This window comes from Wyeomyia smithii, chromosome 3 (assembly GCF_029784165.1).
Source record: "Wyeomyia smithii strain HCP4-BCI-WySm-NY-G18 chromosome 3, ASM2978416v1, whole genome shotgun sequence".
NCBI classification, from domain to species: domain Eukaryota; kingdom Metazoa; phylum Arthropoda; class Insecta; order Diptera; family Culicidae; genus Wyeomyia; species Wyeomyia smithii.
In genome coordinates this window covers 256,140,682-256,153,659 of record NC_073696.1, presented here as the reverse complement: position 1 = coordinate 256,153,659, position 12,978 = coordinate 256,140,682, and the positions used below count along the sequence as shown (strand labels likewise).

At 42.7% G+C, this 12,978-nt stretch overlaps 1 protein-coding gene across 1 annotated transcript in view; it reads left to right on the top strand.

The window, feature by feature from the left end:
- LOC129729211 (uncharacterized) overlaps window positions 1-12,978 on the top strand; it is a 49,748-nt gene that overhangs the window by 19,616 nt on the left and 17,154 nt on the right. Inside the window, exons 5-14 of the mRNA XM_055687706.1 lie at window positions 9,563-9,859; window positions 9,914-10,172; window positions 10,229-10,478; window positions 10,541-11,221; window positions 11,289-11,448; window positions 11,524-11,564; window positions 11,597-11,825; window positions 11,883-12,013; window positions 12,076-12,240; window positions 12,305-12,477. Coding sequence (XP_055543681.1) covers window positions 9,563-9,859; window positions 9,914-10,172; window positions 10,229-10,478; window positions 10,541-11,221; window positions 11,289-11,448; window positions 11,524-11,564; window positions 11,597-11,825; window positions 11,883-12,013; window positions 12,076-12,240; window positions 12,305-12,477 — 2,386 coding nt within the window. The remainder of the gene's footprint in view (window positions 1-9,562; window positions 9,860-9,913; window positions 10,173-10,228; window positions 10,479-10,540; window positions 11,222-11,288; window positions 11,449-11,523; window positions 11,565-11,596; window positions 11,826-11,882; window positions 12,014-12,075; window positions 12,241-12,304; window positions 12,478-12,978) is intronic.

Here is a 12,978-nt window from a genome sequence, read left to right as displayed (position 1 = left end):
CAAGAATAACACTACATGAGACGACTGGCGCTTTTCGATCTCTTACTGATGCAGTAAACCCCACTGTGACGTGAGAGTTACGAAACAAAAGCCAGCCACCAAACAATACTCTCTACTGAGTAAATGATGACGTGCGATAAAGTGTGCAAGCGATGCAAAATTGCTATTTAGCGAGGTCGTCCTATAGGTCTTGCGGTGGTGTAATCGTAAACGCATCTGACCGGAGATTAGAAGTTGTGGGTTCGAGTCCCACCTGCTGGACTATATTCCTCGTAAATTTCTAATTAACTATTTCCCCAGTTAGTACATTTTTCAATCGTCATCTCCACATTTACTGCTTGAAATAGACAATCAATAAAACTCAAGGCGGCGGTACGAAGTTTGCCGGGTCAGCTAGTTATGAACTAAATATCCAAAAGGGCCTAATTTCAAACAAAAAAATACCTACGAAAACTAACTAAACAATGCTACAAACTTACTTGACAATGCCATAAACTAACTAGCTAAACGTTGATTAATTGTTTGAAATTCGAGAAATGAAAAATAATATGTTTAAAATTTTCCAAAATGATTTTATCATTATTGAACACGCAGCTCGAGATATACACTAAGGTCGCTTTTTACGCGGCTTTTTCTACGCGGATTCCGGAATTCACGCGGTTTTTTTACGCGGCATGTATCCCCGCGTGAAAAGCGACTTTAGTGTACTCCCAAAGTTAGATTTCCCGTGAGCACAAAGAACTTTGAGCTGAAATACAAACCAACTGAGCCGAGTGCCTACTAATGATAAACAAATTTTTAGATCTAGAACGCACAGTGGTTTAGAAGTAGAATTTCAGTAGATTTTCATTCAATCACCGTAACTTATTAAACACATTTTATGACACATTATTTGCACAAGTTGATAACGGAGGGATCACTCTAGCCTTGTGAACGAAAACCACGCTTGGCAGGGTTACTTATGCTGAACCATCACCAAAATGAAAAGATCTTCCGGTAAAACGATGAAAGCCCATTAGTTTCGAAAGTTCAATTTTTCGCCTTTCCAAAACAGCCAAAATATAAAAAATCGGTTAAAAATTAACCGCATTAAACATAAAAATGTGAGCTAAGGTCAAAAAACATGTTTTGACCATTACTTCTAATTTTTGTAATTTTGCGCAAGTAACACTTGACTAAAGCTACAACCCACACTAAGTCACATCAGAAGTTTTTGCATTTTTACATCATTTGTAGCACCGTGAAATAATTGTGCGATAGAAGCCAAAAATTCTGGTTTTCTTGAAAAATATATAACTTAGCCAAATATCAACCGATTTCCACAAAACTACTTGCATTTGATTTGGAATTGAATATACTTTCATAATTAAGAAGGGTTGGTAAATGGCTGGGCAGTGCGTACCAGCAACACACCCGTAGGGGTTCCTGGGGTAAAACGCACCAGTTAACGAAAGCAGAGTATATTCTTGTTAAAGCTGAGAGATAAAACTAATGCTATATACTGATCAATATATAAAAACCCTTATTTAATTTTTCCAACTCGTATCTGATGCTTGAACATCATAGAAAATGCAAAATACACATTTTTTTAAGTGAGTGTAATAATTTTATAAAAGGGGTCAATCGAGGCAAAATGCACTCTTCCTGGGGTAAAATACACCGCAACAAAGGGGTAAGAAGCTCCATGCAAATGAGGTAAAATGCACCCCGTCTACGGGGCAGAACTCACTCCAATATTGGGGCAGTACGACTCATTTTGTCATCTAATAAATAAAGGCAAAAAAGTTTCCTATGGAATCCCATACACTCGAGCGACATACACTATAAAAAATCGACACGTTACTGCCAAGTAGATTCTACTTACGTCTGTGCTAATAGATGATACATTTCATATCTAAGTGGAATACACTTGAGTTTCACTTCACAGCACAAAATCAAGTGTCTTACACTTCGGTTTGCCATGTCATCCATACCAAAATCAATCTTTTTACACTAAGATTTCGATGGTAGAACGCGTCAAATGCCAAAACACATTAAAATATCGTGAATTCCATTAAAAATCATTATGGGTCGACCTGTTAAAACGCTTGGGTTGGTTTATTGGTATTCATGTGTAAAGAGCATTTAGTATGTGCGTGTGATTTTTTTTCAGTGTAGTTTTGAGAATCACCGTTCTTGATTGCCTCTAGCACCGATCGTAGCTGTTCAACGATCCATGACGCCGGTTGAACTACCGGACAATGCTGCAAACGAGATGAAATGTAAGCACAAAACTTGTTTACAAAGAATCCTTTTGCCCCGAGCTAAGGGAAGCGTTATACCCCGAACGTAACAAGAGAATGTTTCTGGTTACATAACGGTAATTCTTATTGAAACTCACTGATATTTCATCAGAAATATGTTGCTCGACATATATTCGATGCTATAACACTTTTCGCTGGTGGAAAACATCAATTCAAGAGCTAAAAACACTTAATTTAGCTTAGAAAAAAAAATTAAACCGTATGCAACGAAAACTTTTTTTTTGGATTTATTCACATTTTCTGACATTTCAGTGCTGCCAAATCGACAGGGTGACTATAGAAAATATAGATTCAAATAATAGAACTATTATTTTGTTATTAAAAAGTTTCTCCATTGTAAATCAGAGAAGGTGCATCTTGCCTCAACGGTGCCTATTACCCCAGGTACCCCTACTAGTTGATATGAAATAGATCCCAGTGTGGTCCATAGCATAATTCCCAGCAACTCCTATCCCTACCTCCACGTGGTACCGACTAGGATACGAGCAACCAAGGGAAGATCGGTGAACCGGTGGGAACTTGGTCGTATGCTGACAGGGAAAAGGGAGCTGGTCTCCTTGGAGAGCAGCTTGCCTGAGCGTCTGTTCTCCAGGTTAGGGGCGGCTCAAACAGCGACTGATCCGGAGCGGACGGCTGAACTATGAAATGCGGTGTCTTGCCGGCTACACCCAAGGCGGCAGCCCCGTCGCGAGACTAAGCATCGCAGCCCTAGTAAGGCAGCATGCTGAAAATAAACATACTACGAAAAATCCAGAGAATGATAGAGGAACTGCTCCATTATTCATCTCAGCCCGTATATTCATCTCATTCAACATGTAAACACAATTGAAAGCAGGAAAAAACACATCTCTTCTTCTTAAACCCATCTGCTAATCCATGGAATGGATTCTTCTTAGTTCACTTTAGATTTCTCATAAAGTATAATCCCCAAAAACTCACTTAAGAGCAAGCCCACCAGTGGCTAAATTGAAGTTTCTAAAGCTAGTTTGGCAACTCCCATCTTAACGCGGCAACCGCACCGGGCGTTGCTATGTTGGTTTGGGAAATAACAATCCTCACCTCATTAAATTTGGCAACGCGATAGCAACGAGCCGAATCGTTGCTATTTGATGAAATGTCAAACTGTTGTTTTTTTTTGTGCTCGATAGTTGATCGGCCTCGGAAGACGAAGCGTTTTGCCTCGCTTGTTAAACACGTCGTAGGACGCAAGTGTTGGCGTGAACCACTACTCAATTTTATTTCCGATTGAGCTGAAATTTTGACAGGGTGTTTTTTCGGGCAGGTAAACATTTTGTATAGGTTTTTTATTGAGATGACCATTTTGGTTGGCATTTTGGTCTGCAACCTACACGATGCGGAAAGCTCAAATTCTCACAAGATTGGCCAACATTATTCAATAAACCTGGAAGGTTTGAGCAAATCTGCTCGGGAGTATTACCAACTATTTTCCCGTTTTGTTCGGTCGTTTTATAAAAAACCATTTTTCTCCTTTTCCGCTGTTTCAATCTTCAAAAATAACCCAAGATGCGTTCGAAAGCGGCGTTGGAAATGGTCACCGGTATAGACCGGTGTTTCCGATAAAAACATTGTTAAAACGCTGGATGGCACCTTCCTCCGCATGGCGGTCAATATTTGGCTATTTACTAGGCTGAGAGCCGCCCCGAATCTTTCCAAAAACCATTTTCTTAATCGCGTATAAGGAAATTTGTTCTGCGAAATCATTTTCTCCATCACTAGAATCAACCAAATACTCGAAAACAATTTATGCGTTCTATATTTAAGTTTTTTTTTTTTTTTGGCGGCAAATTTTCAAATATTAATAGCAAACTGTGGGAACCGAGACAGCATGAAATACATAATACAACTAATGACAGTTCGCCAGCTTTCAGTAGAATAGTCATTTAAGCCAACGTTGCGGGACGTGCCCAGTTTTACGGAATTACTTTAAATAAACATATAAGGATGAAAAAATCCATGTACGCACAAGTAAAAAAAAAAAAACCTGCAAAAGAATTATGTTATCGATAACTTGGGAAAACGGAAACAAAGTTAAAACAAAGTTTCATGAGATAGAGGGAACATTTTATGAAGTAGAAAGAACGTAGCTCATTCCGGAAACGATTGACTGACGGATAGGTTGGTGATTACTAAATCCGCAAAAAATATGCGAAATACATCACAAACAAATATTTTGCCAACGCTGGCTAGTGACGGTCTCCAGAAATTGGCAACTGCCGGTGTGAAAAAGAAATAGGGGAATTGGTAATCCCCATTAGCAACGACCGGTGCGAAAATCCAAATATCCAAAATAGCAACGGCCAGCGTTGTGAAAATAGCAACTCAAATGGCAACTCACCGATGCGCTTGCTCAAAAGCACTAAATTTGATATTACAATCGGGCATCTGCACTCTAAAACTCATTCAATTCAATCACCTGCCTCAGAAAACAAAATTCGCGCATTGTTCTATACGGTTACAACGGGACTCGTTCAGCAGCCAACCAAAGTTTTTTTGATTACTAGCGGACCACTTTTTATTTTAATCAATAAACAAAATCACTCAATACACTAAGAATACTTTAATCTTCGAAAGGTTCACCTCAAATTTCGCAAAACAAGCTTGAATTAGCAGAAATAGGGGAACTGCGCCATTATTCATCTCAGCCCATATATTCATCTCATACAACATGAAAACACAATTAAAAACAGGAGAAAACGCATATTTTCTAACTTAATCGATCTGCTAATCCATGGAATGGATTCTTCTTAGCTCACTCTAGATTTCTCATAAAATAGAATCCTCAAAAACTCACTTAAAAGCTCTAAATCTACCTCAGAAAACAAAATCCGCGCAACGCTCTATACGGCTACAACGGAACTCGTTCAGCAGCCAACCAAAGTTTTTATCATCACTAGCGGACCATTTTTTATTTTAATCACTCAACAGAATCACTCACTACACTAAAAATAGTTGAATCTTTGAAATGTTCACCTCAAATTTCCAAAAGAACAACTTGTATTAGTTTAGGTTACCATATTTGCACGTAAACAACTACAGCGGATATGTAGGTAACCTACCACGACTATAGACACTATATATATAGACCTGCGTAGTGGATGACAGCAGCACTGGAATCGCTGGTTTTTTATATTCTTGTTATTTGTTTGATACAAATTTTTCGTTATGTTCATTTTGGCTCGCACGTTTGACAGTTATTTTGGCTCGCTGCGATTCAGTCCGCAGGTCTATATATATAGTGTTTATAACCACGACGGGCTGCGACTATGTTCATTCATGATAATGTGTTTCATTCATGATCAGCGTTGCCAGGTATCCAGATTTAGCTGGATTATCCAGATTTTTGAACATGTATCCAGGTAAACAGATTTGATGTCTAATTATCCAGATTTTTCATGAATGATCCAGATTTTATCCAGATTTTATTTTCTCTGTTCCGCAAAAAGGTCATCACTTCAAATTTGGCGCGAAATTTTGCAATTTTGTCACCTTAAATTTTACGTACCTCAAGACTTATATCCGAAGAATTTAACTTTCACCCCACGAAATGACTTCCAGATTTTTTCCAGATTTTTTTTTGCCTTTTCCAGATTTTTAAAAAAATGACCTGGCAACGCTGTTCATGATTAACAGTGTGATGAATATGGGAGCGTCGTGAGATGAAAAATTGAGCAGTTATTCAAGTTTTAAGATGGATATGGAAGCGTTGTGAAAAATGGTTTTGTTTTACAAAATTTTGGATAAATCTAGCCAATTCTACTAAATATACAATGCTAAACGATTCCATAGGAGTATGTAAGCATATTTAGTTTATTTGTTCAATGATTCTGTGAAAATTTGGTGTTTAATCCGTGCATTCTTCGTGAATATCGGCTTAATGAGATGAATAATGGAGCAGTTCCCCTACGTATCGGAACAATCGTTATAGACCTAGGCAAACGAAAAAGGACAACGATTGGAAACTTGGTACTTGGAATGTTAGGACTCTGCTCGAACCGGCACGTTCGGGCATCTTGGCCAGAGAGCTACGGAAGGCAAAAGTGGAGGTAGCAGCAATACAAGAGGTGCGTTGGTCTACAACCGGAGAACGTGAATTCCGGGCGGTTGATCCAACCTCGGGCACTTCTTTCAAGTATCACATCTACTACAGTGGCGGCAATAGAGCGGAACAGGGCGTCGGTTTCGTGCTACTTGGAAACAGTGGAGGCCTGTTAATGACTGTCTATGCGTATTGAGGATCAAGGGCAGATTCTTCAATTACAGGCTTATCAACGTGTACGCGCCGACAAACGATAAAACCGAATCGTAAGGAGGAGTTCTATGAGCTCCTTGAGAAAACGTATTGAGAGTGCCCACAGCACGATATAGAGATCGTCATCGGAGATACGAACGCACACGACGGACGAGAGGAGTTCTTTCATCCCGTTATTGGTAGGGAAAGCCTTTACTCTACCACCAACGACAACGGCTTGAGGTTAGTGAACTTCGCCGCGACCAGGGGAATGGCCATCTGTAGTACCCATTTTGCACGTCTGAACTTTTCGAAGCACACCTGGAGACACCCCAATGGAGAGGTCTGCTCCCAGATCGACCACATGCTGATCGACGGCCGGCACTTTTCAGACGTCATAGATGTGCGGTCCTTTCGAGGGCCAAACATCGACTCGGGTCAGTATCTCGTGGTAGGCAAGATTCGCGCCCGGTTGTACAACGTATTTAAATTGAGATCGGCGAGGGAGATGCGTCTGGACATCCAAAGGTTATCAGCAGAAGGAGGTGCTGCAGAGTATACTCGAAAAGTTGATAGACGGATCGGTGAACCAGCTGGAGTGGACCTGAACTAGCAGTGGAAGCACGTCCATGATGCGGTCAGCGAAACAGCGAGAGAAGTGATAAGCATGACGACTGGAACCACGCGTAGTGGGTGGTTCGATGTTGAGTGCCTAGAGATGACGGAGGAGAAGAACCGAGCCTACGCCAACACTTTAGTAGCAGCTAATCGTGTAACGCGTCAGATGCGGGAGAAATACCGAGAGGCAAGAGCTGCCGAAAAGAGGCTTCATCGCCGTAAGAAACGTGAGCGCAGAGGCGGAGAATTGCTTCACCAGGCACGCCATGAGGAGCTTCTATAGAACGATCAATGGAATCAGGAACCGGACCGTCCCAGTACCTGCCATATACAATGACAGGGAGGGGGACCTGATAACCGATAAATCGCAGGTGGCTAGGCGTTGCGAGCAACATTTTGAAGTGGTTGTGAACGGTGAGGAAGGTTAGAGAGTCGTCGAGGGGAACAGGATAGAAATTGGTGAGGACGGACAATCTGTGGACCCACCAACATTGGACGAGTTGAAGAATGCTTTTAAATAGCTAAAGAACCAGAAAGCCGCTGGAAAGGACGGCTTACCGGCCTACCTTTTCAAAGTTGGGAGCGGCTGTGTAGTGCAATTCACCAGATTATCCCAAGGGTCTGAGGAACAACTACCTACGGACTGGTTGGAAGGACTCATATGCCCTATCTACAAGAAGAGACATAGGCTCGACTGTAGTAATTATAGAGGCATAACCCTCCTCAATTCCGCTTACAAAATTTTCTCCCGTATCCTGTTCTAGCGACTGAGGCCGTTACAGGAAGCCTTTGTTGGAGACTACCAATGTGGTTTTCACGTGGGGCGATCTACAACGGACCAGATGTTTACCTTGAGACAGATTCTCGACAAGTTTCGAGAACACAACTTGCAGACGCATCATCTATTCATAGACTTTAAGGCGGCGTACGACACAGTGAAACGCAACGAGCTTTGGCGAATAATGCTAGAACATGGTTTCCCAGCAAAACTAAGTAAACTGTTACGAGCGACGCTTGACGGTTTCACATCATGGGTCAGGACAGCGGGCGAATTTTCGGACCCGTTTGTGACGTTGGATGGTCTGAAGTAAGTAGAAGGGCTCTCGAATTTGCTGTTCAACAAAGCTTTGGAAGGTGTAATACGAAGGGCAGGTGTGCAGAGGAGCGGCACCATCATCACTAAGTCTCACATGCTTCTGGGCTTTGCGGACGAAATTAATATAATTGGTGTTAACCGTAGAGCAGTTGAGGAGGCCTTTAAGGCTCTCAAACGGGAAGCTGCGAGAATTGGACTCACCATAAACACTGCCAAAACGAAGTACATGGTGGCTGGCAGAGAGCGTGGTAGTTCTACGGGTGTTGGTGCTGCGGTGGAGAGGGATTGGGATACTTTCGAAGTGGTCGACGAATTTGTTTATCTTGGTACTCTCGTGACATGTGACAACGAGGTGAGCCGCGAGTTGAAGAGGCGGATTGGGGCGGCGAATAGGGCTTTTTATGGATTGCGTAGTCAGCTTAGGTCCCGTAGCCTACAGATCCGTACGAAATTTGCGCTCTATAGGATCTGATACTCCTGGTGGCGCTCTACGGACATGAATCGTGGACATGGAAGGAGGCCGATCGACGAGCGCTTGGGGTCTTCGAGCGTAGAATCCTGCGATCAATATTCGGAAGCAACCTAGAGAACGGGGTGTGGCGCAAGCGCATGAATCACGAGCTGTACGAAGTACACAAACACGCTGATATTGTCAAGCTGATGAAACACGACAGGTTACAGTGGGCTGTAGCACGGATGGCGGATGAGCGACCGGCAAAGATAGTATTTAGCAGAGAACCTAACACCTGGAAAAATAAAATCAATACCTCCAAAACCCAAAACATCCTACATCGACAATCTCCCGAGCTAAAACTCTTCCCATCATTCTTTGTGATCATCTACGGTACAGGAGCTGAGTGGTCATCCGAAGTTAAGTTTTTTAAACAGATGTTCGACGAAATGCGAAGACATTGGTCAAATGCTCTGCCTTGGTTAAATCGTTTTACTTGGTCATTTGTCGTAGACCGTGACTCTCAATAACAAACTAATTAACAGGTGAAAAACAAATTACGCAACTCCGGTGTGAGAGTCATGTGCACAAACTGACAGCAACAAAATCCAGCTTGCACAGAACAGAATTTTGCGGATAATCCTTGATTGTTCATAAGCCGTATGCTTGGATTTTTTTCATCTACCTGTTTCTGACATCTGTGTTAGGAAAATTGGTCAATCAAACGAAAAATGTATGGGGATATTCCTTGAATCATTCAACTGGCAAAAAATTTCCATTAAACTGACGACTGTTGTTGTCAATTCCCATTCATTTACACCTCCAAAATGTTCAATTTCTCGCAGTGCACTTCCCACCGGCCGTCTGCCATAGCGCAGATTGTCTTCGCACGGCAGCGGCTCTCAAGCAAAGCATGGACACGGGAGTGGATCCGTGTGAAGACTTCTACCGCTACACCTGCGGCAACTGGGCGGATGATCATCCCCGGCCGGACAGTTACACCAGTTACGACTGGTTTAGCGAACGGCAGTCGAGGATTTTGCGCAACATTCGCCAATATCTGCAGCTGAACGACAGTACCAGCGATGATCCCAAGCCAGTTAAGCAGGCACGGAGTATGTATCGAGGGTGCATGAATTTGAGTAAGTACTACAGTATAAGCGAAGATTCAGTATTAAAACTGTTTTCCCTAACAGCTGCCATGGACGCTCTCGGTTATGAGCCGATTTTTACGCTACTGAGTGAGTTCTATCTACCGGACTATCCAACGATGCTGAACATTACGGACACGAACTACGAAGACTATAGCTTCGATTGGGTGCGATCCCTAGCGAAGATACGACAACTGTTCGGGTTCGATATTATGATAGGTTTCGACGTGTTCCCCGATCCGACGAACCGAGACTTTAACAAACTGGTATTGGGAACCCCCGAAAAGAAGTCCGATTTACCTTTGTCAGTAATCAATTAGGTAAATTAAGTATGAAGATTATGTTAAGTTTTTATTGCAGCAATGAAAACATCCTACAGCACATAACGAATGCCAAACACCGGATCATGGTCAGCGAAAAGGATGATGATGATGACGACGATGATGCGGAAGAGAACACAAACTATATGAAAGCCTACAAAACCTTCATGATAGGAACTATGAAAATTCTTGTTAACAATAGCGACCCAAAAACTGATCTGGACGGTTTCAAGGACAGTTTCACGAAAGCAGCTGACGTTTACGTCAAGATGTCCAAGGTTTTGTTGAAGGTTTGCTACAAACTAATTCGGAGCTGTTTCAGCGCAATCTAATTCTTTGTTGGTGTTTCCAGCTAGACAAACTAGCGGAAAATTCCTCTAAGAGCAACTTGGCGGAGGATTCGCTCAATCTGCAAGATCTGGTGAATACCACCGCTCGGGAGCTACAGGCACTCACCGATCAGTTTCTGGCACCCAGGGATCCACTGCCGATCTGGGAACAGTACTTAGATGAAGTCTTTGACGGTGTCCCGGAGGCGCAGCTGAACCTGAACGAAGATCTAATATTGACAAGCAACGCCGATATCTACTATCTGCAGCTGTTGACAGACTACCTATCGCGAACTCCCCTGGTTCACATCGAACTGTTCATCTGGTGGAACGTAGTCGAGGAGCTTATCCTGCATACCACCACTGAAATCAGGAAGCTGCACTACGAGTACTACAAGGTGACAGCCGTAACGGAAGGATTTACACCGCGATCGCTGTACTGTGTGGGAGCGGTCAACAAGCTCATGGGTATGGCCGTAAGCTACGCAATCGCCGATAAGCACTTTCTGCGAGATACTAAACCTGAAATGCAGAGGATGTTGCGTTACATACAGGGTGCATTCGAGCGGCTGGTTCGCGATGCCACCTGGATGGACTGGAAGACCAAGCGATCCACTCTGGATAAGTCCAAAGCTATGCGCAGTCTGATTGGTTTTCCTGAGTGGCTACTGAACCAAACGAAACTGGAGGAGCACTATGATAAGGTAAGGTAGTCTGCAAAGCTATGCGTAGGATTTTCAACAAGTAACAGTAAATAACCAACCATTGCAGCTGGAGATAGATGACGCACAACATTTGGACAACATGATGCAGGTCATCCAGCTTAGAAACATCAAACAGCTACGTCGATGGCGGCTGAAGAACGTTCTGAGTTGGGACACTGTCCCAACAAACGTGAATGCATTTCATACCTTTCAGGACAACGCCATTAGTGAGTAGAAATTGTAGCTCTTGTCATTACTTTGTACTGACGACCTTTACCCCGTTGTGCATTCCGGGAGAACAGCCGTTCCGATCGCCATTCTGCAGTATCCTTTCTACCATTTGGGTCTCAAGTAAGCGCGATGGCTTGATGAGCAACTGTTTTGTGCACCCAATCGAACGTAGGCGCGCACCCATCGCACAATGCTACTACCAATAACGCACGCGTGTCTTCCGAATTGCGAACACTTGCAAATTGCTTGTTTTTTCCACCAACTTTTTCATCAGTTGTTAAGGTTGCCTATTACGCCTATTCCAGAGCACTGAACTACGGAGCCATTGGGACGATTTTGGGACACGAATTGACCCATGGGTTTGATGATAGTGGTAAGTTGTTGTGATGGTTAAAAGTTTCAAGCACCAATAGTCAATTTTATGGTTCAGGACGTCAGTTTGACCAGGGAGGTAACCTCAAGCAATGGTGGTCTAACAGCACCATCCGAGAATACGTTAATCGTACTGCATGCTTCGTGCAACAATACAGTGGATATTACATCGACGAAGCGAAGGACTACGTAAATGAGCTTGACTTTCGTAAACGCATTTTAGTACCAATCAGGAATTTTTTTGATCACAGATTGATGGCCGACAAACCCTAGGGGAGAACATCGCCGATAACGGGGGCGTTCGGGAAGCGTATTATGCGTACAAAATGTACGCTCAGCTTGAAGGCAAGGAGCCACTGCTGCCGGGCTTCGAGAACTACACTCACGAGCAGCTGTTTTTCATTTCCTACGGAAATGTTCGTACTTCATATCTAAAACAAAACAAAATCAATTTATTAAACGATATTTTCTGTCCCATAGCTGTGGTGTGAATCTCACACTGCATCCGCGGCAAAAGCAGCCCTCGATGATACTCACTGCCCGGGTTGGGTACGACTGAAAGGGGTTCTCAGTAATTCGCAGGAATTTAGCCGGACATTCGGCTGCCGGCCGGGAAGTGGTATGAATCCAACCGGAGACAAGTGTCGAATTTGGTGAGACTAAACAGCAGCTATTTTGTATATTCGGTAACCTAGAAGACAGCAACAAGTGTGATACGAGTGCAATAAAGATGTTTCTTTTATACTCTAATATAGACTATTAAGGTTACAGTTATATGTTACTAGAAAATGATGACCAGCCCTGACTAAGAAGCGAAGAGTATTCAAGCTGAAGATGATATGAAAGAGATACGTTCCATGTCAACTCTACTGGAATCATCAATCCATCAATATTTTTTACAGATTAGGTTTGGTTTTTGATGGCAACAAAATATTCATCTTGACGCTTTTTCAGTCTGCAATTTCTGAAGAGTTCTGACATCTTCCCATGACTACCATCATGGTTTTTATATTCCGTGAGAATCGCCAAAACGAGGCTTCTGTTACGTGTTATGCATCTTTTTACTTCGAATACTTAAGATTGTCAAGCTCTAGCAAGTAAATAATTGTGCTTGAGTGCAGATACACAACCCGCCATTCCAAGAATACAGATAC